Source organism: Xenopus laevis, chromosome 8S, assembly GCF_017654675.1.
Source record: "Xenopus laevis strain J_2021 chromosome 8S, Xenopus_laevis_v10.1, whole genome shotgun sequence".
In the NCBI taxonomy this organism is placed as follows: Eukaryota; Metazoa; Chordata; class Amphibia; order Anura; family Pipidae; genus Xenopus; species Xenopus laevis.
Window position 1 is genome coordinate 67841088 of NC_054386.1, and position 27665 is coordinate 67868752.

Genomic DNA, 27665 nt, shown 5'->3' on the forward strand with positions numbered 1-27665 from the left:
TTAGACAGAGCAGCGCCACCTACCGTGCGGGAGGGCGGTCAGCAACTTTGACGCACTGTTACTGTTATCCGAGTAGTTAAACCGCAATAGAGGATTGGCTAATGGAAATAAAATAATCTTTGCTCTGGTCACTAGGGGGAGCTCGCTGAAGAAAACAGTTTATCTCTCTCGGCTTTATGGCTGCAGCGTTTCCCTTATCACGTGAGCAGCATGTCACGTGAGCTGCCATAGGTCTATCGGTGTGGGTTTGAGATTGTCTGAAGGGATAGTCGGGGAAGATGGCAGCTGTTAGGTCCGGCCATTCTTTCTCCTCATCTACCGCCTTAAGTAGTGACAGGACCAGTTACTTGGGAGCCCGGATTCCCCCTGAGGTGGAGGCTATGGCAAAATATATGAAAGACCTGGACAAAGATATATTTAGGAAAATTCTTAAAGGTAAGGGGGGTGAGGGGTATGTCATTTCAATTGTACCTGTTATGTTTGTCATTTAGTTATTAACAGGGGAATGTAATAAAAGTCGCAAAGAGCAAAACAATTCGCACCAATAAGACTAAAATCCACATCTCGCAATGTAATATTGTTCCTTAAACTGTTATTGCATTGCGAATTTTAATTGCGCATTGCGAATTTTAATTGCGCACTCATAAGAAGTGCTTGAAGGTGTCGTAATCTTTTGGAGCAAACATAACGACTTTTTCAGTAAGAAGTTTTATTACGTTGACTGCGCATTGGTGCAAACTATAAAATTCGCAAACGGTCTTTCACTGTCGGAAGTGGTCGCTAAACAGTTTCCGGCCTCGCAAAAGCTATATTAAATTCGCACAAAGCAAAATTTGTTTGCGCAAAGGCATAACTTTTCGCATTGCGAATAGTTTTTCCGTTAGCGATTTTTATTACATTCCCCCGTAAGTGTCTACAGTGCTATTCACCCCAGTCCCTGTCACACTAGAGATCACACATATATATATATAGGAGTAATATCTCAGAGTTTGAGGGCTAATGAGATTATTTTGCACTTGCTCCAAACCCGATTGGGTTCTATTGGCAACTGCATTGGTGCAACTTAAAGGGGAACTATCAGGAAAATGAAAATTTAATATAAGCTTAATCATATTAAAATCATATTAAAATAAGAAACTGTATCAATACAATCAATTAAATATTCTGCATTGTTTCTGAAAAAATCAAGTTTATCTTCACTATTCTCCTCTCCGCATCTGTTTCTCTTCAGTCCGTCTTCATGCAGCAGTCGGGTGTCAGATATTCATTGACTGTTAGATCCAATATATCTTATAGGGGGGCTTCCTTTCCTAGCAGATGTATTAGAGCTCACTCAAATACCTTATTCCACTACAAAAAAAACAATATAACTGCCTTTTGCACACATTCTGCAAGTAGAGAGACAGGATTTCTGGTGATTTTGATAGTGTGAGCTCTAATACATCTTCTTAAGGAGCCCCCATGCTCAGCAGGGTAACCATCAGAAATCACAGGGCCCCATACGAAAAAATTTCCTGGGCCCTTTGGGCTGCGCCCACCACAAGCCCCACCTACAGGTCCACCCCCCACCACACACTAAAAAAAAAAACATTGGTGGCTATGGTTCCCGTATGTTAATGAAAAAAATATTGGTGGTCAGTGCCCCCCCATTGAAAAAAACATTTGTGGTCAGGGCCCCCCCATTTAAAAAAAAAATTTGTGGTCAGGGCCTCCCATTAAAAAATATTGGTGGCTAGGACACCACACGGGGAAAAAAAATTGGTGGCCAGGGCCCCCCCCCCACGTTATAAGAAAATTGGTGGCTAGGGCCCCCCTTAAACGTCCATGAAAAAAACTTGCCCTCCCAGAAGTTTAAAAAAAATTTGGTGCCAGGGGGCCCCACCACACAACAGGGACCACAAAGGGTTACCTTTAGGGGGGCCCTGCCATGTTACACTTACTACATTAGTGGGGCCCACCTGCTGTAAGTGAGCTGCCAACTACAGAAGGGAGGAGGGGAGCATAGGTGGCTGCATCTTCTTCCAGTGACAGCATTTTCTTCCCTTATTGGTCACAGAATTTCAAGTCCTGGTAAAGCTGCGAGGTGATTGGATGAGCTGGAGGGAAAGTTCAAACTTCAGCTATCCAATCCCTGAGCAGCTCAACCAGGATTTAAACTCAGTGACCAATAAGGGACAGTAATGGACAGAAGATACCTCCCCTTGTGCTCCAACCCTGCCTTCCCGAAGTCAGCCGCTCTCAGAAAGCAAGGGGGCCCGGCTACTCAAGAAAGTGCAGCGTGGCAGGGCCCCCCTTACCCTCGGGGCCTCCTACAAATCTCCCCCCTGTCCCCCACTGATGGCTGCCCTGCCCATAGTACTTAGTAAGCAGGGCCTTCTTGGATACCCTCGCTATTCATCATTATCATTGCACTCCTCAGTGTTACACCACATTATCTAAGTAGCATGAGTCCCCAATAAAACAAATGTTCATCTATGCAACACATTTGATTAGTCCACCCAAACTGCCCAGTCCTCACCCCATTAAAACCAAACACATCAACAAATGGCCCAACCCCATCACAAAGGGTAATATTAGAGAGAGTGCATGTGTAAGCAGGAATTGTCCTTTGCCTTTATAGTACTGGTTAATTCTGAACAGGGAGCTTCACCATCCTTTTTGTTGAATTAAATTTAAGCTTTTCTTTGCCAGCTGTGGTAGGAGCCTTGGAGGGAAAGGACAGCCGAGAATCTGTACAATTGATATTGGAAAATACATTAATGTCAGAAGAGAAGCTAAGTTTTCTTATTTCTGGGGCATACACCCTGTTGAAAGTGGCCCTAAGGCTTCCTGTATCAACACTTAAACAGGAGGTAAGTATATTCCCCTAACTGCCATTCTCTCTTACCTGACAAGGAAAGAAACCCTTTGTCATATTGTCTGTTTTCTTTGGCTCTAGGTATTTAAGGAAGACTTAAAAGAGCTCAGGTAAAATAATTAACACCAATCACACCATTGTGTTTTAATGTTTCAACTCCTTAACATATTGTGCACAGCCAAATCCTCCTTTTTTTTTTTTTTATAATATAAAATTGTTCCCTTCTAAAAATACTTTTTCCTACGCTTCTGTCTAGTGCTGGACCCTTTATTTTGCACTTTAAATTTGGTGCTTGAAGTTTTTGTTTTGTGTTAAGCTTTTTCTGAAACCTAGTATACATATATAGATGTGTCTTAGGATAATGGACAGTCATTTTTGTTTTGCAACATGAGCTTGTTAAAACCTAGATTATTAAATTGTCACCCTATAGTGCAGTACTCTGGCTATTCCAAAGCTAAATCATTCTTTAGTCTGTTGTAATACAAATAAACATGTAAAGCGGAAAGGCATGGGCTTCTTGTTTTCATTTAGAATAAAAATAATAATGTGTCACTATGGTTTTCAACATATTTTCTTTTGTGTTGTGTGTCTTTTAAGGATCCCAGAGGATTTTATAGAAGATTTTTCCAACATAGTGTATGGAAACAGGTTGGTGATATTATTCAGCCTAATTTTTAGGACCTTCACTCAGATAAATGCTCTGAGATTTTCAGTGCGGTGCTGCAGAATGTACTCCTACTCTTTCCTAATTAAGTCGAAGGTAGAAGACAGTTACATGACAAGTGTTACTGTTCAAAGGCAAATAATTTACATTGGTGTACCAATTATTTTTAAGTTAAAAAAAAATATCACTGAGCCAAAGTCCTGATTTTTATAATTGGAAGTTTCTTAAGTTGTCTTATAATTTATGAGAACTTCCACATCCAGTCGTAAAACTGTTTACACGTGTGCTGACAAAGTTAAAGTGTTGTTCAGCCACTGCAAAATAAAAGATTTGTGCATTTGTTGGCCAATTCGACTTATTTTTGTTGTTGTTTGTAAACTAGATAATGTGAGCATCCAGATTTAGAGTCACATTTTTAAACATGTTTTGAATCCATCCATTTCCCCTGTAATTAAATGGTAAAATTTCAATAGTGACCTGAATATCACTATTTATTGAGAAAGTTGTCCTTATGTTTGGCGTGTTCTAATGCCGGTTCACACGCAGGTTAGGGAAATTTCTCACATTTTCACAGACAATTAGTTTTAGCAACTTAGGCTGGCTATTTGCAAAATTCGGGGGGTTGTGGAAGCACTCTTAAGGCTAAATTAAAATATATTTAAGTGTAACGGAAGTGCTACTTACATTGCACTTCCCTGGTCCCCCTGTCTCATAAGTAATTCAGTATAAATGCAAGTGCATGTGTTTACAAAACAGCCACCATACCACATCAAGGTAAACCCCATGGCTATTTGCATGCCGATAAAAATATTGTTTTGTAAAATTTTTGATATGGGAGTCCTGGCTGGCCCACAAATTCTAAACAATATTTAAGTATCGTAGATATTGGTCGGGCAGGTTTGAAAAAGTTATATTCAAATGCAGGCCATTTAACAAAGAGAACAGTATAAAGCTTGCCATCTGTGTATGGTATCCAACGTATACATCCGTGTATGACCACCTTTAGTTGATCTCCTTTTAAGGATTGTTCAGACATAAGCATTTGCAATTAATGTAAGAGAACGGTATCTACACCTACCTACAAACTACCATTAGATAATTGTGTTTTCTTTTTCGTTTTTGTAGGCGACCAATTCTTGAGAATGCGGCATTGAAGGATGGTGTCAGATTGCCAATGTTAGAGGATGTCCGATGGAGAGTAGATGTGGCGATTTCTACAAGGTACATTGAGGCCAGTTGCCATACTTATGAGATACAGCCTTAGGATTAAAGAATTGTTAGAGAATTTACAGATTGGTGGAACTATTTTTATTCTTATTATAGCCTGTAATTGTATTCCATGCATTACATTTAAAAGAATAGGTTTAATTTTTAATTAGTCGGACTTCATATAACTATTATAACTTTAAATTATAATATGATCATATATCTCTTTCATAACTTGTTTTAGCTGATTCTTTGCATCTATTCTTATCTATGTCACTGTAAAATACTTTGCCAGGTTTTGTTGTGTATATTTTGTAATGCAAGTGCTGTGGTTACTTTTTTACTATTCTTTAACTCCATATTCTTGTAGCTCACTCTCCCGAGCCTTGCAGCCTTCTATTTTAATGCAACTAAAACTTTCTGACGGAACTTCTCATCGCTTTGAGGTAAGGTTATTTCACACCTCTGCATTCTGTTCCTCATCGTATCTTTGCACTGGGCCTTTTTTAACAGATGACAAATTATCTGTTAATTTCTGTTACACTATAGGCTTCTGTTTTTATAACCTGCTTCTATAATAACTGAATATTGTGCAGCCCACAAATACAATTGTTTATTGTAACCATCCTCTATTACCTAGGCCGTGTCCATACCTCTAAATACACAATAATCTTCCAATTCCTAACCAATGATATCATCTGATTTTCAAGTCCTAAAAGGAGAGGAAAACCTAGTTAAAGGAGACATTTTGTATAAAAAATAACAATGTACCACTATGTTATACTCATTCAGAAATAGAAGAATTGTGCTTTAAAAGATAGTGTTTCAGGCTGATGTATTAAATATTTCTGCAAAAACCCTAATAATCCCTCCATTCTCTTCTACTTCCTGCTCCCTGAATTCCCAGGCTGTGCAGAGGAACTGAATCCTGTTTTTGCTTGTGTGACTGCAGGGCTGGGATTGGCTGCCCCCCTCTTGCTGTGTTACTGGCAGGGACTGTTAGAACATGCACACCCCTCATTTGAAACACAGACAGGGACCAGAGAACATCTATAGGGAGCTCCAATAAAGAAGCTACTTTTAAAAATAATATTAATATGTAGCACCATGTAAAAGAAACAGCGTATATTACTCATTGCTTACAAAATTAGGGTTTTTTCAATTATTCTATATGTCTCCTTTAAACAAATGAAACAAAAATGAAGGAAATAGAGGATAATATTTTCAATAAATTCATGACCAAATATAATCATTTTTTGTTTAATTTGTTTAACTAGGTTTTCTTCATCTATTTTCAGGACTTGTTGAAAAGTAGATGATGTTTCAGGTCAGATTCATATAAATATACAAAACATTTTAACAGAAACTCTCAAACATGACTAGCTATTCCACAATGTACCATAGAAGAGTGGTTACTCCACAAAGTTTTGTTGTTGCCCCCCCCCCCAAACATCATTTGGGGGGGCTAATCGGCAGGTGCTTTTTGAAAATGTTTTCTCATTCTTGCTCATAAGAAACACAAAGTTACACTAAAATTTTAAAATGTGCTGTGCTTCATCCAATCTTAGAAAAACTCACATTTTAGCACCTTAAGAATTGAAATAAAGATATAGTATAAAAACAAATTGGAAAGCTTTCCATCTCTCCCTTGAAACACCCCCTAACATTGTAAATTCAGTTTTTTTTAATAAGACAAAGTTACATCCTGTTTTTTTAACATTATCTACTTTAACCTTTATCACCTGCTTTTGTCTTTTCTAGGTTCCAGTAGCCAAGTTCCAGGAACTAAGATATAATGTAGCCCTAATACTGAAAGAGATGAATGATTTGGAGAAAAGAAGTATTCTCAGAATTCAGGACTGATTCTTCCTGTCTGGTGTGGATTCCTAGCTTTGCCAGAGTCATTCTAACAAATATCTTCTGCCAATCTGTAATATTTATATACATTTCATGTAAATAAAGATGTTTTCCCCATTTTCTACATTATAAAATGACCAAGAAATACTTTGTAGTGTTATGGTATCCCATAATCCATAATGGGGAAGGGAAACCCATTATTCATTATGGGAAGGCCATCTCCCATAGAGTCCATTTTAAGAAAACCATTCAAATTTTTAAGACTGGTTTGTCCTTACTCTGTAAAACAAAAATAAAACGGTACCTTGTACTTGATGGAAACTAAGTTACATAAATTCATATTCGTGGCAAAAAAATTCCACTGGGATTATTTAATGTTTAAAGCTATATATGGGAAATGAACTTTACCCCCAAAATGAAAACTTAAAGGAGAAGGAAAGTCGTTTAACACTTGGGGGTGCCAAATGTTAGGCACGCCCAAGTGAATGTATTTACTTACCTGAAAACTCGGGCCAGTGCTCCTATCAGTAGAAAACTGCACCGGCCCGGGGTTATTCCACGGGGGAACCATGAACCGCTCCTCTTCCAGCTTCTTCTTTCTTTAAATTTCCCAGGGTAGACGCATGCAAAGTTGAACAAAATAGCCGACTTTTTAGTTAAAGTTCGGCTTTTCACTCTGAGCAGCAGCAACAAGAAAGAAGAAGCCGGAAGAGGATCGCTCTGTGGTGCTCGCTGGAATAACCCTGGGCCTGTGCAGTTTTCTGCTGATAGGAGCACTGGCCCGGGGTTTCAGGTAAGTAAATACATTCACTTGGGTGTGCCTAACATTTGGCACCCCCAAGTGGTAAACGACTTTCCTTCTCCTTTAAGCAACAGATAGTTTATATCAAATTAAGTGGCATATTAAAGAATCTTACTAAACTGGTATATACATTTATGTAAATATTGTTATTTTACATCTCTTACCTATTGTTCAGGTGGGGGGTATAGTTTTCCTTTAAATGTGCAGGGAGTCTTCATCTTTACATTAGATACATATAGGTGCTCTTTCGCTTGCCCATAACTGACATGGTTTACAAATCATGTTATTGTCTTGAATGACAAGTTATAACTTTAAAAAAGTTGTGACATTTTTTATGTAAATGCAATGGTGCTGCATTTTTATTACAGTCATTCCATGTTGTAAGGCATTTCAGTAAAAGCTATAGACTAGTGGTAAAATTGCATACCATGGTTTAACTAGAGGATCATCTACTATTGTGCCTAAAACATTTACATCCCTGATTATTTCTATGGATTCATATGATAGACTGCCACTGAATCTGACATTATCAAAAACACTTGTCACTTCTTTACTTCCATGACTAAGCTTGTTAAAGAGAAACCGACATCAGTTTTTATTATATATCATAACATTGTCTTTGAATGCTATTTTTAATTTTGCATAAAAGTATTTGCCTGATGCTTTTACATTACCTTTCTTACCCCCATGTTCCTCTATGAGGGGGCTGCCATATTTGTGCAGCAGAAGTCCGTTAGAAGTAGAAATTCTAACTGACAGGTTAAGAAGGGACAGTCAGGTTGGCAAAACAGTCAGGTTTAGGAACTTCAAGTGACAATTACTTACAAAAGCAGAACTATCAGCGAAAAACGATCACATGAAACATGACCTATAGGTAACTTTTAATGTACATTAATATTTTGAAAAGAACATTTTTAGTGTCAGTATCACTTTAAGCAGTGAACATTTTGTTATTCTTTAGGCCGTGTCTAAAAATCTGCCCCATATTTGGATCACCGTGGATTGACTAAGAAATCAGAGTGACATTTGCTGTTTGCAAATGCTTTTCAAAGAATAAATACATATTTGTCCACAGCAAAGATTGTACACCAGAACAAAGGCCTACTTTCACAGCAGTTTGATGTAGACCATGTGCAATACATCATTAGTTGTTTTTTTTACCAGTTTTGGACAATATGCAGAAATTCTGTCTTTCATACTTGCACTCTGTTTAGAATAGTAGGTGGGATGAAGGTAGCAGCATTAATAGCAACTATGCTATCGCAATTCTATTAAGTGTGAGATGCAAGTACCTTTAATGAAGTGTGTATGTGCACAAAAACCCGCAGCTATATTTGAGCAAAGGCATCTGCACTTGGACTTCATAAATGAAAAAACTGTGCATTGCAAAATGTATCTGTATATAGCAGGAGATTTAATAGTGACTAAGGAGACCGTATACACGTATGCAAAATGTTATATGGGGTGGGTAAATAAATTCTTAATTAAATAAAGAAAAGAAGTTACATAAACCTACTTACTCAAGGCACATGCTGCCATTCTGTGTTGATTATATAGCAAGATGCCGACGCGAGTAATATTATAGCTTTGCTTGGTCTTGGACCATCTAATCAACTCCCTGTCCATCATGCTAGTCTCTAGCAGCTGCTTATGTACTGGAGCAGAAGGCTGCTGCTATGTAACAGATTACAAAACATGTCTCTGCCAATGAATGTGAACAATGGAGTAGATCTGGGAGAAACAGGAAAATGCTGTTTGGACATTAGTAGCAAGTTTTGTGTATGTAAGCCAAGTTTATATTTTGAATTCTAGGCTGTTCTATGTTAATTTTTCATAACTGTCAGGAATTTAAAAAGGGTTTTTTGGGAGGTCCCTCGGCCAAGGGTGTCTCCCCTCCAGATTTAAAATGTGAACTTTTGCTGTTTCATAAAGCTGGTGAGTATTACATTTACACTCATTTACTAGGCAAATCAGTGCCTTGGGCACAGACAATTATCAGGGTGAGCCAGTCCATGAGATGGGCAGCTTTCTAGTTTGTGCATCGCCAAAGCAGTGCCTTGCATTCAAGAGAAATAAAAATGCCATTTGGACTGACAGAAGACAAATTGATTATAAATTCATATTTTAAAGTAACAACAACAGAATGGGGTTGTGCACGAAAATAAATGTACTTTACTTCTTTGTCAACAACCTACATTCTAGGTGGATGGCAAAGAGGCTAACAGAAAGATAGTACAGTAATAATTACATGGTGTGGAAGAATGGGCAAAGTTGAACTAAAAGCAGAAGGAAACAATGGAGCAGAGGAGGGGGTGAGGGCCAAATATATATTGGGGTAAATAGGCAGAGGGTTAAAAGAGACTTGAAAGGGGAGTGTGGGGAGGGGAAATCATTGTGAGAAGTGAATAAGTACAAAAGTATAGGAGTCTGAGCTTTGTTGCAGATTTCTTGGAGAAAATGGATGGAGGCAAACTAACACCCAATATGTACTTTTAAGATTCAATAATGTGATAGTACATATAATGCCTTACACAAGTTACTTTATACACAGTTTCAGGGTCAGACTGGGGCATGCAATGCCCACTGAGACTACTACCCCAGGGGCTCCTGCCTGCTAGAACCCCCCACCCGACATGCGCATTTACCTTATTCATTTTTCACTGTGATCAGGGAAGGGAGGGCTGCAGGGGAACAATGTCACAGGAGGGGCAACGTCAGCAGAGAAGTAGTTGGGGATCGAAGCGCAGCGAGTACATTAGCTCAGGCGATTCTTAATTCAAGCAGGCGACTAAATCTCACTGAATCTGCCCGTCTGCCCCAACCCTTAGGGTGAAGACACACATTGCTACTAATAGTAGCTACTAGTATCAGCTAATGTTCATGGCTACAAATTAGACAATAGTGATCATTGGCTTTGTTATAGCAGAGGCAATGCTCCGTATTATCTATGGCAGGTTATTTTTTTTGGTATTTTGTAGTCACAAGTAGCTACTAGTAGGAGCAACTAGTATCAGCTACTTCTTGTGGCTACAAAATACCCTACCATAGACAATACTGAGAATTGCCTCTGCTAAAACACACAAAGGGGTATATTTATCAAAGAGTGAAGTTAGAGATCACCACAGTCCACTAGAGTGAAATTCCGCCTCTCCCCAATCATTTATATGGGATTTTGAAAGGCGTATTTATCAAAGGATGAACTTTCACCCGCTGATAAAAAAAATCCCATAGAAATGAATGAAGAGAGGCGGTATTTCAGGTACAAGAGGGGGGTTGTGGGTGCACTCCTAAGGCCATACAATAATCCCCTGTCTAAAAAAAGAAAAACAGGGTTTTTTGTTACAAAGTTATGATCATAAAATTGGTAAGCCGCCATACCACGTCAAGGTAAACCCCATACGGCGGTCCCTAACCTGTTTACCTGTGATCAAAGTTTAAAACCTTGGTTTCAATCTGGACTAGATCCTCCCCCACCACCTGCATATGCGGCTTTTGTAGGGGAGACTGCCCAGACCAACGCCCATTTAAAAAAAAAAAAATGTGATTGTGAAGAGACTATAATGAAGGAAAAGTAAAGTTGTATATATAAGTGCACACTTGTGTGTGTATGTGTGTGAGTATAAGTATAAGTACAGATGTGAGTATAGATTTAGAGGGAGATGAAAAAGGAAAAGCTAAATGTGGAGTGTAATAGGTGTAATGTGTGTGGGTCTGTGCAAGTGTTACCTAGTGATAAGTGCAGCAAATATAATGGGTGTCTCACAGGCGTTGGTAATAAAAAGGCCAAAGCCTCCCCAGCCGCTAGCATTTGTGGCTTTTGAGGGAGAGAAATTGCCCAAACCAAGGATTAATAAAAAACAACAAGGACATAGGGCCACCGTTAATTTAAAGGGGTGGGTATGAGGGTGCACTAACCACATGAAGCTTAGCCACAGCTTCCGGCTACATTTCAGGTACAAGAGGGGGGTTGTGGGTGCACTCCTAAGGCCATATAAAAATATATATAAATACAAATTTTTTTTTTTTTTTTAAAATGGGCGTTGGTCTGGGCAGTCTCCCCTACAAAAGCCGCATATGCAGGTGGTGGGGGAGGATCTAGTCCAGATTGAAACCAAGGTTTTAAATTTTGATCACAGGTAAACAGGTTAGGGACCGCCGTATGGGGTTTACCTTGACGTGGTATGGCGGCTTACCAATTTTATGATCATAACTTTGTAACAAAAAACCCTGTTTTTCTTTTTTTAGACAGGGGATTATTGTATTTATATATATTTTTATATGGCCTTAGGAGTGCACCCACAACCCCCCTCTTGTACCAGAGGCGGTATTTCACTCTAGCGGACTGTACTGATCTCTAACTTCACTCTTTGATAAATATACCCCATAGTGTTTTAGCAAAGCCAATGATTACTATTGTCTATTTTGTAGCCGTGACCAGTAGCTGCTACTAGTAGCTTTGTGTGTCTCCACGCTGAAACTGACAGTTTGTTGTAGTCACAACCACATCTGCCAGATTGACACTCATGTGCCCTGCTAAAGAAGCTGCTTCCTCACAAAGGTATTCTCTGCTCTAAAAGGCCCACATACACGGCCGATAAAAGCAGGCAGCAGACAAAGTGTGGGGCCATCTGACGGGCTTCCCCGATCGATATCTGGCTGACTTTCAATCGGGCAGGTTAAAAAATTCCGTCAGATCGTTCCCGCATCTGTGTGTTTATGCGGTCCGGACTGCCCAGCCCGATATCGCCCACCTCAATGTGGGCATATCTGGGAGAGATCCACTCATTTTTGCAACATCGCCTAAGGAGCGGATCTCTATGTCTATGGCCACCTTGAGTCTCTCATTCTTCACTCAATTCAACAGGAATCTTCTAATCGTGAGAAAGGGCAGAGCGTCCAAGCTGCAACTCTGAGCAGTTTGCTTGGACCCAATCGCTCTGGGATAGTCCATTTTTTGAAGGTGTGCCAACTAGGGATGCACCGAATCCAGTATTCGGTTCGGGATTCAGGCAGGATACGGCCTTTTACAGCAGGATTCTGATTTGGCTGAATCCTTCTGCCCAGCCGAACCAAATCCATATGCAAATTAGGGGTGCGGAGGGAAATCGCATGATTTTTTGTCACAAAACAAGGTAAACAATGTTCTCCCCTTCCCATCCCTAATTTGCATATGCAAATTCAAATTGGTATTCGGCTGAATCTTTCGCTAAGGATTCGGGGGTCGGCTGAATCCAAAATAGTGGATCCGGTGCATCCCTAGTGCCAACCTTAAGATATAATCCTTTTTTTAAACCTGTTGCGGGCTAGTAAGCTTAAGAAATGTTCTGATATAAAACAAAAAGTACAAAACTATATACATATGGCAAGATCCTTGTTTGAAGTACAAATTCCATGGGGGAGGTAAGCCCCCTCCTGTCTGTAGATACCCATGCAGACAATGACACTGAATTACAACCTTGTTACAAAACCCACAGCGGTTTTGTAACAATTTGAAGGCTTGGCGGCCAATGGGAGGAGGTTCTGGGCATCACGTGACAGCGCTTTATGTAACGCTTGCCTGTTAAGGCTGATATTAGCCGTATTGCAGGAATGGAGCGGCGCAGAGGAGCGGGGAAACACAAGGGCCCCTGAGCTCTAGAGCCACTCACAAGGGCAGGCACAATGAGTAGCCAGGAGGCTGACAGTAGCCTTATGCTGGAGTTCGCTGCCCAGGCTTTCCAAGCCAGAAACTTCCAGCTGGCGTGTGAGATCTATGAGAGGCAGCTAGAGGAGAAGAAGGCAGGGTTGGTGGACTGGGGGCTGCTGCTGAAGAGGGCAGACTGCTTGGCATGCTCGGGCAAACTGGAGGAAGCCTGCGACTTGTTTCAGAAGGCTGCGGCGCACAATAAGCTCAGCGCGGACCATCTGGAGACTCTTGTGTCCTGCCTAGCGGATCACTTATGGACCAGGGACCCCCCTGCTGCCCAGCAACATAATACTGATGCCCTGACCTGTAGGGGGTGTCAGGGATTCTTGTTCGAACCGGTGACCTTGCTTTGCGGCCATACGTTCTGTAAGAAGTGCCTGGAGTGCCAAGGGGCCGGCAAGAGTGAATGCAAAGTGTGCCGGGCGAGCAGCGAGCCTCCCTACAGAGTCAATGTGCTGCTCAGCAACATCCTCAGCAAGTGGTTCCCCGGGCAAGTGCGCTCTGTACAGCTCAGGCAGGTGGCCAATGGCCTGTACCAAGACTGCAAGTGGCCAGAAGCACTCGCCATATACAATGAAGCCATCTCTATAGGTAACCACTATAATAACAGCAGCAGGGGTCTGTGGGGAAACTGTGTCTAGTATGGGGTGGCCAAGAGCTTGCCATTAAGTCACGATTCACGGTCATTTTGATTTCCTTCCACTATCAGATTAATAAGGTTGCAAATATATAGTGGTCAACCAGCAAGTCTTTTTATGCTGTTATACAAATATACCCTGACTAAACTGTAAAAATATATCCATCTGAATGGTGCTTAGTGATGTTATTTGTGTCACATGACTCATGGACATTGTGTGTTATATAAATGTAATGTACCTTGATAATAGTGTCCCATAACCCTTGTGAAAGCACTCGGCCTGCAGCCTTTTGCCCTTTATACAGTTATGAACTCTTTGGTAACTAACAGTGTGTTATACTGTTCTATATATGTATATCTACTTATTACAATATATGACTTTGCCCCCAAAGAGCTTGCAATCTAACATTAACTCCAAACAATATGAAGGTGTATGCACTGGAACCTACTGGTGTCCTTATTAGTAACGAATTTACATTTATTCAGAAAAGGTAGACCTTTTAATGAACCAGAACACTGAGATTTATTTTTGGTGAAATAAAAGGTAATTTTATAATGTGGTTATGAAAGGCTTGGGTTGCATAACATGCTATTGTGCTATTATGATAATTTATTGAAATATTTTGCTGTATGTGTTTAGTAATACAGAGCCAATGTACAGGTTGCACTTGACCATAATGCATTCATAGGTTTTGAATCCAAAATATAGCTTTACTTTCCCAAGGCAGCACCTCCATAGGTAATAGTCATCTTGTTTTCTTCTTGCATTTGTTTCAACTTTTGGCTTTTATAATTAGTAGTAACAGATGAACAAACCATCCCCTTCACTTTGTTCCCAGAAGGTATTTATTGGTTTGTGGGGACCTACTTGTTGCCAGAGTAGTGTTCCTCACCTCTCCATTAATGATACATACTGTAAGACGATGACTGACTGATTTCCTCCCCACCAGTGAAGCTATGCTGGGAAAGTGGGTCATGAGAACAGTGTTGTGTAACCATGAAGGCCGTTCTATCCATCAGCTCTCCCCACCCCCTCCCTGTGCCTGCTTGTATAACCAGTGAAGTAACTCACAAGTAGGTCAAACACTTGGCATCCCCAACAACCTCTGTCGATTTCATTGGGAAAATATGTTACAATGATACAGCCCTTGAGGTTCATATTTTACTAAATAGATTGCCTTATATTTCGAGAAGATTCTGTGAACTTGTTGTGGGTTACAAAACATGTTTCTTAAACATCCTGTTTAACTGGATGTTATTAGCCACTTTATGGGGTTGTTCACCTTTAAATTAAGTTTTAGTATGATGTAGAGAGGGATATTCTAAGACAATTTGCAAATGGTTTTCATTTTTTATTATTTGTGTTTTTTTTTTTTTGTTATTTCGCTTTTTATTCAGCAGCTATTCAGGTTGCAGTTTTAGCAATTTGATTGCTAGGGCCCAAATTACCCTAGTAACCATGCACTGATTTGAATACGAGACTGGACTATGAATAGGAGAGGCCTGAATAGAAAGATGAGTAAAAAAAGTAGCAATAACAATAAGGGGCACATTTACTTAGCTTGAGTGAAGGAATAGAATAAAAAAAACTTCAAATTTCGAATGATTTTTTTGGCTACTTCGACCATCGAATTGGCTACTTCGACCTACGACTTCTACTCAAACGAATCGAAGTAAAAATCGTTTGACTATTCGACCATTCGATAGTCGAAGTACTGTCTCTTTAAAAAAAAACTCCGACCCCCTACTTCGCCACCTAAAACCTACCAAGGTGCAATGTTAGCCTATGGGGAAGGTCCCCATAGGCTTCCTAACAATTTTCTGATCGAATGAAAATCGTTCGATCGATCGATTAAAATTCTTTGAATCGTTCGTTCGCGGTAAACGATTTTTCCTTCGATCGATCGTAGGAAATGCGGTAAATCCTTCAACTTCGATATTCGAAGTTGAAGGATTTTACTTTGACGATCGAATATCGAGGGTTAATTAACCCTCAATATTCGACCCTAAGTAAATGTGCCCCTAAATATGTAGCTTTACTGAGCATGTGTTTTTAAGATGGGGTCAGTGACCTCCATTTGAAAGCTGTAACAAGTCAGACGGAAAAGACAAATAATTTAAAAACTATAAAAAATAAATAATGAAGACCAATTGAACTAAAAGTTAATTTAAAGGTGAACCACCCCTTTAATATCTGCTTGTCCCTTTTTTCCAAGATTGCATTGGCATAAAATCTTTAGTTTACCTAGATATAGGCAAATACACCTTTTTACTGTAATATATTTAGATGTCCTGTGCTTTAAGGCAGTACCATCCAACTTTTGCCATACCATTAGCAAATTGTTTCACAGACTGCATATTTTTCTAAAAATGATGTCATACAAAGAATTCTATGGAATATTAGGCAGCCTGAGGGCCATAAAAATCCATTGAATGGTCACATCTAGCGTACTGCACAGGGACCTGTTTTTGGGTTACGTCCGGTAGGGTGTGAAAAAACGACCGTATTTTTTATTTTAAACGTATTTTGAGGAACCTGTGATTACATTTTATTAGAACTCTCAGCTCCAGTTGCAGTAATACAATGCTAAGTCCATGCAATGTGGTCAGTTGGTGGCTGCATGCCCAGTCCCATGTGTTCATTGAGCAATGCAGACTTGAATCTAGTTTATTCTGTGCTAAATTTAATAGGTATCATATGGTTCTATGGTGGAAAAAAAAAGAGCTGATGGTAATTGTCCTTGGCAGGCGCCCACTAGGGCTGGCACCCACATGGAAATCCTCTGCTACTCTTACAGGCCAGTCCAGTGTTAAATATATCAGGCCAGTGTGACCCTGTATACATATGTATTGGGCACTCTGGGTGTTTTAGACCCACCTAGAGGGGGCCTACCAAGCAGCCTTGCTGTCAGGGTGTGAAAAAACAACCACATTACTTGGAATCCAGGTGCTTAAATGAAGAACAACTGCTTATTTTATAAACTGAGCAAAACAAGTGCAGAATATTTAGTTTGGTTGGGGCCTTTCTTTATCAGATGACAAAAAAATGCCAGACATTTAACATATTCTGAAGGTGCTGTCTTTTACAGTTATATGTTAGAATGATAGCTACTGTATTACTTTACTATATAATACAATCCCCTCCCCCCAGTGGCAGAACTACCGGGGGGTGCGACTGTACCAGGGTACATACCAACTCGAGGACCGCCGGCAGTTTGTGGACTCAAAAATCCACCCGAACATCTCTGGGGGGGGGGGATCAGCTGTACAGCCTGCACTCATGGCCCCACGCCAAGTAGTTATGTTACTGATCCTCCCTACAATCCCAGCAATTCATAATTTCCACTGATACTCAATGGCCTGCCCAGTCTAGCTTCAAATTCTTTGTGAAACTGTTATGCATCGAAGCATTCAACATTTTCATAATAATGTGACAGTTGACAGACAGTATTTTGTTGGAATCTACTGAGAATATTTCATTTTGCCTCAGCAGAGGAAACTGTTTGGCAGCTTCCTTGTTATAAATAAATGGATAAAGCTCTATGCAGAATAGCCGCTTGTTTTATTGTTATAATTATATAGTTATAATAATGGAGTTGGAGCTAAAATCAATTTTGCTTATAAACCAGATATATTATATTATTTTTTGGATGTGTTGTAAACTAGATGGATTAGATACAGTAAAAAGATAGAAAACACTCCCTCTGCAACTTGATGCACTTAGTAGAAACGCCAATATCAAGGACTGCTTAATTATGCAAACGAGTGTTAGACTTAAGCTCCCCACTGACTGTAAAGTGAAGACTCTTCTGTTGTGGGGAAACCGTAATTAGTATTTAATGAACATGCTTCTTATTAATGCCATAACTGAACTAACATTCCTACTGTATTTAAGTGTTGTATATGAGATTTCTCAGCCACAGGAGGGCTCTTTACCTGGTTAATGCATTATTAAAGAAGCAAGTGAACTTAAAGTAACACTAAAATTCACGGCCACCCGCTTACACTGTCTTTTTCGGTTTCTTTTTTAATAAAGTAGATGAATTCCCTTTCCCTATCAGAAAAAGGCCTAACATTGTTGTGCTTTATTCCCTCTTCATTTCCTAGCTCCTCAAGACTATTTACTGTACAGCAACCGTGCTATGATTCACTTTAGCTTAAAGTCTTACGGATGCGCATTACAAGATGCAGAGACTGCATGCAAACTTCAGCCATATTGGTTAAAAGTAAGTGTTATTACTGAAATTGAAATCTTATTGTACAGTGTATTTGTTACTGGACAAAGGCTTGGTTTTGACTGTGATAAAATTATATAAAGCTAAGCACCACACCTGAAGTTTAGCACCATTGTCATGGAAAGAATAAATCACCCTTTTAGGGTAGGACTACACGAACAATTCTGGCGCAATCCGACGTGCTGCGACAAAGCGCATGCAACTAAAATAAGGTAAGTGATAGAATTGTCGCATGGTGTTGCAGCGTTGATCCGACGCTACATGACTGTCGGATGCAGACGCTGCACGCTGCATCTGCATCCGACAGTCGTGTCACGTCGGATCACCGCTGCAACACCATGCAACAATTCTATCTCTTACCTTATTTTTGTCGCATGCGTTTTGTTGCAGCGTGTCGGATTGCGCTGCAATCGTTCGTGTAGTCCTACCCTAAGGGACCAGTAAATTACAACTTAATGCAAACAGCTGCCTTTGCTTCCAGTTTAGTAATTTGTGGTAGAGTATGTTAGCACCTGTTGAGACCCCATCAGAGCTATAGAGTTGTTCTCCTAAAACACAAACCAATTTGAGGCTACACTTTTGTGGTTGTATATTAAGCCAATTTAGCTTAATCAGAGACCTCTTTCCTAAAGATTCTGCCAATTTCTCCATTTCACCCCAGGTCTCTACCACTGTTACTGTTTCTTTCTCCATCTCTCTCCGTGTCTCTCTCACATTAATCCTGCTCCATCTCTTTGCATGCTATTTTTCTATATCATTCTCAGTGTCTCATAATATCACTTTCTCCATATTTCCATTTTTTCTGATGACACTTTCTCCCACAACTATCCCTGCTTGCTTTCTCTTTTTCCAACACTCTCTCTAACAAAGCACACAACCACACATATACAGATCCAAACACAAGCACAGGCATTCATCTCATTCATACATAGTTTGCATTTGAACTAAAGTGCCCCCTAATAATCTTTAGCTTGTAGTATATTACTTAACTGTGTGCTACACTGAACTATATTGGCTAAAATGTTTTTTGTTCTATTGTTTTTCTTCCAAGAGCAGCAGTCAAACAATAAAATACTGAACAAAGTAAAACTGCAAGTACTGCACAGTTCTTTGACCAAGATAAAGGCACTGTGCAGTCATGGAAATTCTCAGTGACTTAAAATAACCTTTTATCTGTATCAGCAGATAACCAATACCACATATTACGGTCACCATTTCTTTTTTATTGTGCTGTATTTCAGTTTTGTATTTGCTTCCTCATAAAACCAGTGATGAGTAACCAACCCTTTTTTCTTTACATAAACACAACAGCTATGATGGTACAAGAGGAAAATAAATGTGTCATGAATACAATGATATCATAGAGTTCTATACCAATTATTTTTCAATTCCCAGCTAAAGCCTTTTGAATGGTTGATACTTTTTATGAAAATTACTTTTTGTGTAAAGCAGAACATAAAAAGTATTACCCAGCTAACTGTAGCGATTATTATTATTATTATTATGTAGGGTCATCTGAGGAAAGCACAATCATTGGTCAACTTAGGAAGAAGTGAAGATGCTTTGAAAGAATTTCTTTTCTGCCTTGCATTGGACACCGGGAACAAGACTGCAAAGTCTGAGGCCCAAAAGGTAAAGTGGTTAATTGACATCCTTGTGCATTTTCGGGTGTAGAGATTATGGAAAATAATCTTGGAAACAACAATGCTATATATAGACCAATACGTTTTGAGGGCCGAAGATAAGTTATAAGTAATATAATATTTTCAAGGATCTCATGTCCATTAAAAGGCTAAACTTGTAACTGTCGTTGACTTACTCTTTACCAGAGCAGCAATAATCACTAGTGTCACCGTGAGATGATATACTCTAGGTTATATTACAGTAGCCTAAAATAAGATTTGTTTTTCTTCTATCTACAGCTGCTGCTCAATCTACTAAGCCTGCAAAATGACCAGGGAGACTTGCCAGAAATACTCCAAACTATGTCACACCCATTGAGATTAAAGGGAAATGTTCTTAGTTCACTAAGCACCCCGATCCCTCAGAGATTGAAAATGGTAAGTATTAATGTTTATGTAACCATAACATACACTGGTGCAATGGTGATTAATTATTATTATTATTTATTATTGAGCTGAAATGTGGTTGCCCTTAATAAAAGGGCCGAAATAACTATATTTGCTAAATTGATGTATAATTATATTTGAGAATCAGCAACTTTTCCTAGTTTTTATTATTAATAAAGATTTAATTATTTATTATTATTTACTGAACTGGAGTCACTGTTAATTATTGCCTGTAATTATTGCCTGAAAATGTTGGCAGTGGGCAACATATACATTGGTGGCACAAGAAGGAATTTTTGTAGAGAAAGTTACCTTAATAAAATATTCCGTTTTCAAAGACCTTAGATGGCTATAGTAATCGGATAGGGAAAGTTTCTGGGATTGGACTTTACATGATTAAGAAACTGTGTATTTCACTGCCATACTGTATTCCAAAAAAATGTAATAGCTTGACTAGATTTAAATCTGCAGCTATCTTCCCTAACTCAGGTTAATATGGACATTAAAAATGGTGTAACCATTTCAGAAGAGACAGATCCCAAATGTAGCAACTCCATTTGGCTGTCACACCAAACACCAGAAACTACACTGAGCTGCTCAGAACTGACCAGGACTTCCACAGGAGGACCTTTGGCAATTGTGCCATCAACATACACCACACGGAAGAGGAAAGCCTGTTTGAAGGAAGCAGAATCTGAACAAATACCCTGCAAGGCCTTGAATATAGGTGGGGTAGTTAATCTCTTGTTATTACATCTTCTCCTTGATGAAATTGTGATAATGTAATTATAGTAACATACTATTTGCAGCTGCTTTGCTACAGCGAGTAGGCTTTTAACACTATCCTGTATATCTAAGGAAGTTATTTTAACTAAAAAAAAAATCATAAATGGTTTCAGTTTTTGAATGGAGCACCCCTTACTGACCCTGTGACATAATGGAATGTTATGTTTTTTAGATCCTGCAGTGACTGACATTCTTGGGAATGATCACTCCAGCGATTCATGTGTTGATTCATCTGATCTGGATTGTTCTCTTTGCATGAGGTATCATTTTTTTTCTTCTTGATAGGCCATAGTTTGTTTTCAATTTATTTTTACAATACCTATTGTATAGTCACAGATTCCTCTTAAAATATATGCTGAGTTACCCTGTGCTTCTTTTTCTTAGAATTGAAAAGATCTCTCTGTCTCCCTCTCTCTAAACAGAGATGACTGAAAAACAGCAGTGAATATTCATATTTAATTAATAGTGCTTAGAACTTTAAAACTCAGCCATATACTTGTGATTTTTTGCAAAATCATATACTTCCTATCATCCCAGGGGAAAGGCAACAAGTAAACAGGGTTTAAGTCTACAGGAAGCAGGTTTATCAGTTCTATTTTGCCAGACTCCCTTTGGCCTCATAGTGGAAGTTTTGGTGCCATGTTTATACCACATGGTTAAAAGATGTCTATAGAATCTTTTTTTTAGAATCACATTCACACAGATTTAGAATACATATTCCCTATATTACTGTTTAGCTTGTGACTAAACATACAATTTAGATTTTTAGCCGCTATTTATTTTCTCGTTGCAAGATATTGTTGTTTTCTCTTTTTGATCCAGGCTGCTGTATGAACCAGTTACTACACCCTGTGGGCACACATACTGTCTGAAGTGTCTTGAGAGATGCCTTGACCACAACCCCAAGTGTCCTCTGTGCAAGGAAGACCTTTGTGAGGTAAGCAGGATACTGTAATAAAGGCATGCTGACCACACCATCACCATCATATGTAATTTTTATAAAAGTTTTTGGTTGTTTTAGCGTACAGCCTTTCATTAAATGTAGCTTCTATTGTATATATCATTATTGATTGGAGAACAGTAATTGCTATTGAAAGCAGGACAGTGAATACTGCTTTCCAATAATTACTCTAGACCACTGAAATGTTTTACTTAACATATATTGGAAAGATGTTTAGAATTATATAGGCAAAAGGAACTCCTTGGATAGCAATTCTCCTTCTGCCTCACATTAGTGCAAAGAATGATATTTCCAGTGCTGTTAATTCTGGCAAGAGGAAATGAGCTCAATTTCTTTGAAAATCTAGAAAGAACCATTGAATGGATATATGCAAAGTAACATTGCCTGTTTAAAAGAGAAATAAAGCTTAACTAAAGAAGTAGGCTAGAAATTGTGTACATTATGTGTTTGGGCTTCTGTACCAGCCCAAGGCAACCACAGTTAGCAGGGAAGATCTGTGTCTTCTGAAGATGCCCCTTAAGCTCCCTATCTTCTTTTCTGCTGAAAATATACAGTACACTTAGAATATAAATATATTTATTTATAAATATACAGCACACAAAGAATATAAATGCCACAATATAAGTCTGATTAGTAATTAATACAGATAATTACTACATGGCAGCACAGAAACCAGTGCAACTAGCATCAGAATTTAATATTCAGCCTTGTAGCATCAGCTTATATTACAGGCCAACCTCATTTTCTGCTTGATAATTTGAGAAGCTTAATTTCTCAACAGCTGCCCAGAGTCCACTGAGCATGTGAGTGTTGCAGACACTTTCTAAAATGGTGACCCCCTGTGACAAATTTGAAGTCCTAGATCATTCCGGCTATTGAGAAGCTGGAACTTTAGGCTGGTGCAATAAATACAGAATATAAAATATGGCATTTTTAGCCATATTCTCTCGGTTTAGTTCTCCTTTAACAGCATCACATGAAATAACAGTAGGCACTTAGAAATCATCCTCCTTGTATAAATACCAATTTTTTCACCCTGCTCATTCAAAGCATAAAATCTATTCCAATTATAACTGAAAACATATTTGTATGTTGTTGTTTTCAGTATCTGGCAATCAGGACATTTTGTAAAACGAAGCTAATGGAAGATCTAATAGCCAGTTATTTCCCAGATGAGCTGAAAGATCGAAAGGCAGTTTATGAAGAGGAAATAGCTGAGCTCTCGAAGTAAGTTATTTTCTGAATATATATATATATATATATATATATATATATATATATATATATATATATATATATAGTCAAATACAAAAGTCCTCTGCACTCAACCCATTATCAATATATTTAAGACAGCGACATTTTGTGCATACTGCTACTAAAAAATGCCTATAAAAAATGCTATATATATATATATAAATATATAAAATAAAGTTCAAATATGTATCCGATTCCACAAAAAATGGGTGCATGATCTAAATCTTATAAATAGTTGGAGAGAGGATCAGCATCTCTTTTTAATGATCATTTATTATACTGTGCATTCCAATGTTTTGGCCCACATTTGAACCTTTATGAAGGATTCTCAACAAGTGATAACCAGGCTGTGAGTTTAAATACCCAACGTTCAAAAAAGTGTCGTTGTGACTTCATGATTTGCATACATTAATTGATCACAATACTAATTAAACGTCACCTTACATATCCATCTCTCAATGTGTTATTCATATGTGTTTCAAATACCAACACATACTATCTCCACCTAATGTTGCGTCATATGTTCAATACTAAAATTAAATCCAAAGATGTGAATGTCCATGTACCTGCAAAATAAAATATTTGCACAGATTGTAAATTGTAATTTGACCAGAAATAAAGATTTTTTTTTTCAGTTGCTTTCCATTTTTCATTTATCGTTTTTCCAAAATTGAAGTTTCCCGTTTAGGGTTAGATTTATCAATGGTACTTCGAAATTCGACCATCGAATTAAAATACTTCGAATTAAAATACTTTGACTTCGGCAGGTGTAATTTGGTGAACTATTGAAGTCAAAGTTTTTTTAAAGAGACAGTACTCCGATTTTCGAATATTCGAACGATTTTTACTTTGAATCGAATTTGAAGTAAATTCGAAGTTGTAGAATCCTATGCAGTGGTCGACGTATCCAAAAAATTACTTCGAATTTCGAATTTTCGTACTTCGAAAATTCCCTTTAATTCACTTCGGCCCTTGATAAATCTGCCCCTTAATGTTCGTGTTTCAGTCTGGCAGCTCAGTGATCCAGGAGCATGCTGAACTGTTACAATTTGCGACATTAGTTGATATATTTCTCAGCAGCATCTGTGGAATATAAGCAACAATTGTACCAATTTTAACAGTTGCTTTTAAAGGGGTTGTTCATCTTTTAGTTAACTTTTAGTATGATATAGATAGTGTGATATCCTGAGATAATTTGCAATTGATTTTTATTTTTTATTATTTGTGGTTTTTGAGTTATTTAGCTTTTTAATCAACAGCTCTCAGAATTGCTATTCAAACAATCTGGTTGCTAGGATCCAAATTAACCTAGCAACCATGCCTTGATTTGAACAAAAGACTAGAGTATGAATAGGAGAGACCTGAATAGAAATAGTAATAAACAGTAGCAATAACAATACATTTGTAGCGTTACATAGCATTTGTTTTTAGATAGGGTCAGTGACCCCCATTTAAAAGCTGGAAAGAGTTTGAAGAAAAAGGCAAATAATTAAAAAACTGTTAAAAATAAATAACGAAGTTGAGTTGAACAGTTGCTTAGAATTGGCCGTTGTATAACATAATAAAAGTTAATTGAAAAGTGAATCACCCCTTTAATGGAACTCAGGGATTCTGCTCAGCAGGGACAAAGATGTATCAATTGAATGTATCAATTAAGAATAGTAAGGATCGGCGACCCCCCCCTCCACCATTGAGCTGCTTTAGAAGGTGAAAAATCAAACTTTACACTTCAATATTAGAAAAACAATCACAAATGAAAAATAGAAAGTACAGTGATTGGAAAAAGTCTTTATTTCTGAAAACAACTAAACAGAAAAAAAGTGTTTGATGGTAAACAACCCCCTAATCTTGTTTTTTTTTTCATGCCAGTTTGAATAAGAATGTGCCCATATTTGTTTGCACAATGGCCTATCCGACTGTCCCATGTCCACTGCACATATTTGAGCCTTGTTATCGCTTGATGATACGGAGATGCATGGAAATTGGCACAAAGCAGTTTGGCATGTGTATTGGGGACTCTGTTAAAGGGTATGTAGGTGTTGTATTTTTAATGTGTTCTTCTTGCTTCTGCTGTCTATTATTATATTCTCTGCATCTTTTCTCTCTTGAACTGCTGTGTTTCCTCTATGGTCTATTCATGCAGGTATATTTCACCATCATTTTAACAGTCTATAAATTTATATAGCACCACATGTTTCTGGCTTGCCATTTGTCAAGACCTTTTTCATAGTCCCATTCTGTCTTTTTTTCTGCTTTTTTTTTTACGCCTTTTGCTGCATGGTGCATTTCTGAGGTTGCTAAAAAGAATTAATCAATGTGAGATACAGCTCTATGTAGGGAATTATCATGCTTGCAACATTTATTAGTCTGGTCAATAAGCAGAATTTCGATTTGGTGCCACGCTAGGTGCCACAGGCTATTAACGTTATATGCTGTTACTTAAAGATGTATTTCTGCTCAGATTTGCAGACTATGGCTGTTTATTGGAAATCCGAAATGTGGAGTTCTTTGCAGACGGGCGTTCAGTTGTTGACAGTATTGGAAAAAGAAGATTTAAAGTAATAAGACACAGCCAGAGAGATGGTTATAACACAGCAGACATTGAATATATCGAAGACCATAATGTAGGTTGAGTGCTAACCAATAAAATAATTGACATACAATAGCTAATAAACTGTACTATGTTGCAAACACACAGTGCTTTTGGTGTTGCTGCCTATGGAGAACTCCTTGCTTACCTTTGTACTGCTTTGTAGTACCCACTGATATTTAACAATGAATGTCCTATATACTGTACATACACAATAAAATAGAACTTCATACTGACTGCATAATGATCTGCAGCATGCATGGGTCAGTTAAACCTGAATATACTAATCTAGTATTGGAACACTAAAGTAAATGTTTGTTGCTGATTTCCCAGCCAGTAATATGATAAATGACTTGATGCATGAAAAATATTTTCCAATTAGGTACAAGGGCAGGAGTATGAGGACTTACTAACACTGCACAATTCTGTGTACGATCAAGCTTTCAACTGGTTTACTGCTTTAAAGCCAGCACTGAAAAGTCGAATTTTAAGTCATTTTGGACCAATGCCAGCCAATGATTGTGATGTACAGGTAAATTATTTTTAAAGTGCTATCATTTATTTTTTCTGGGATTTTAGTCTGTGATCTAGAAGTCTGGAATAAATTACAGGTAAAATCTGATCCATAATGATTGATTCATCGAAATGATTATGGATAAGAATGCCCTGCCCCTTAATTAGTTTGTACTAATTGTTTAAAACTAGATAATTTTTAAGAAAAAGACAGGTGCAGGCAACACTAGGGGGCCGATTCATCAAGGGTCGAATATCGAGGGTTAATTAACCCTCGATATTCGACTAGGAACTAAAATCCTTCGACTTCGAATATCGAAGTCGAAGGATTTAGCGCAAATGCTACGATCGAACGATCGAAGGATTATTCCTTCGATCGAACGATTAAATCCTTCGAATCGAACGATTAAATCCTTCGAATCGAACGATTCGAAGGATTTTAATCCAACGATCGAAGGAATATCCTTCGATCAAAAAAACTTAGGCAAGCCTATGGGGACCTTCCCCATAGGCTAACATTGACTTTGGTAGCTTTTAGCTGCCGAAGTAGGGGGTCGAAGTTTTTTTTAAAGAGGCAGTACTTCAACTATCGAATAGTCAAACGATTTTTAATCCTTCGATTCGAAGTCGTAGTCGAAGGTCGAAGTAGCCCATTCGATGGTCGAAGTAGCCCAAAAAATACTTCGAAATTCGAAGTTTTTTTACTTCGAATCCTTCACTCGAATTTAGTGAATCGGCCCCTAGGTTTTGTTGCTTATTATTTATTATAAATTGAGAATTTGAAAATGTTTACAATTTTTTGAACATATATATGTGTGTGTGTGTTAATAACTAACCTTTGTTTGTATAGGCAAACCCCAATGGACCTGCTTGGTGTTGGTGGATTCTTGCAGTTCTTCCACTGGAAAGTCGTGCTCAGCTACCTTTCCTTGCCATGACATCCCTAAAAGATCGGTTGACAGGCATTCGGCGAGTCCTACTGTTCATGTGTCGATCTCGCCCGCGATAGCAGCAGGGTGCAGAATTCTGACTGTATTCTTTCCCAATAATGAAAGTGGGCTGCACATTCCAGTGGCTTTTATGAATTCCACATAAAGCAACACATTTATGTACATTTACTCTTTAATTCCTTGGTTTTTTTTTTTTAATTAATTATGGAGAAGAGAACAAAACTGAAACACAGACTTTTTTTGTATCATTTTGGAAACAGTGAATGCTTTTTCAAGCTTTTGTTATACAAAACATGGGGTTTTGCACAAATGTACATAATAGTGATTGTCATTCCCAATAATTTATTTTTTCATGATGTTCAAGCAATCTCCAGCTTTCACTTTATGTAAATTGTCTTGGTTTTGCTGCTATATTTATTTTATTCAGTTCAGGAGGAAAAGATCAGAATAAATGCTATCGTTTTTTAGGAGCCTCTGTTATTTTCACAAAATGAAAAACAGAGAAACTACTCATTCCTCAAGATGTGCAGTTTATTTTTTGCACTGACATTAAAACATTTTGTGCATGTGCAGATAACTTGGAATTTAAAGCCGGATC

At 38.3% G+C, this 27665-nt stretch overlaps 2 protein-coding genes across 2 annotated transcripts; both read left to right on the forward strand.

The window, feature by feature from the left end:
- Nucleotides 1-28: 28 nt before the first annotated feature.
- On the forward strand, nucleotides 29-6705 carry LOC496342 (uncharacterized; the record flags this gene model as incomplete). Its single annotated transcript, NM_001095493.1, is given in 7 exon segments — nucleotides 29-435; nucleotides 2692-2852; nucleotides 2939-2967; nucleotides 3455-3505; nucleotides 4647-4742; nucleotides 5098-5173; nucleotides 6489-6705. Coding segments are annotated over 7 exon segments (672 nt in total). The 3' UTR covers nucleotides 6591-6705.
- A 6202-nt stretch (nucleotides 6706-12907) lies between these two features.
- On the forward strand, nucleotides 12908-27567 carry lonrf3.S (LON peptidase N-terminal domain and ring finger 3 S homeolog). The gene is made up of 12 exons (XM_018233035.2): nucleotides 12908-13663; nucleotides 17817-17935; nucleotides 19454-19576; nucleotides 19867-20004; nucleotides 20503-20740; nucleotides 20972-21059; nucleotides 21622-21736; nucleotides 22866-22987; nucleotides 24884-25042; nucleotides 25476-25638; nucleotides 25987-26136; nucleotides 26968-27567. The coding sequence occupies exons 1-12, from the start codon at nucleotides 13048-13050 to the stop codon at nucleotides 27124-27126; spliced, it is 2190 nt and encodes a 729-aa protein (XP_018088524.1). The 5' UTR covers nucleotides 12908-13047; the 3' UTR covers nucleotides 27127-27567.
- The last annotated feature ends 98 nt before the right edge of the window (nucleotides 27568-27665 follow it).

Excerpts from the sequence above, each read along its gene's own strand:
- lonrf3.S (XM_018233035.2), top strand. The coding sequence starts at position 13,048 with ATGAGTAGCCAGGAGGCTGACAGTAGCCTTATGCTGGAGTTCGCTGCC. Across the intron at positions 20,005-20,502 it reads TCCCTCAGAGATTGAAAATG|GTTAATATGGACATTAAAAA; the intron begins GTAAGTATTAAT and ends TCCCTAACTCAG. Across the intron at positions 25,639-25,986 it reads AATATATCGAAGACCATAAT|GTACAAGGGCAGGAGTATGA; the intron begins GTAGGTTGAGTG and ends TTTTCCAATTAG.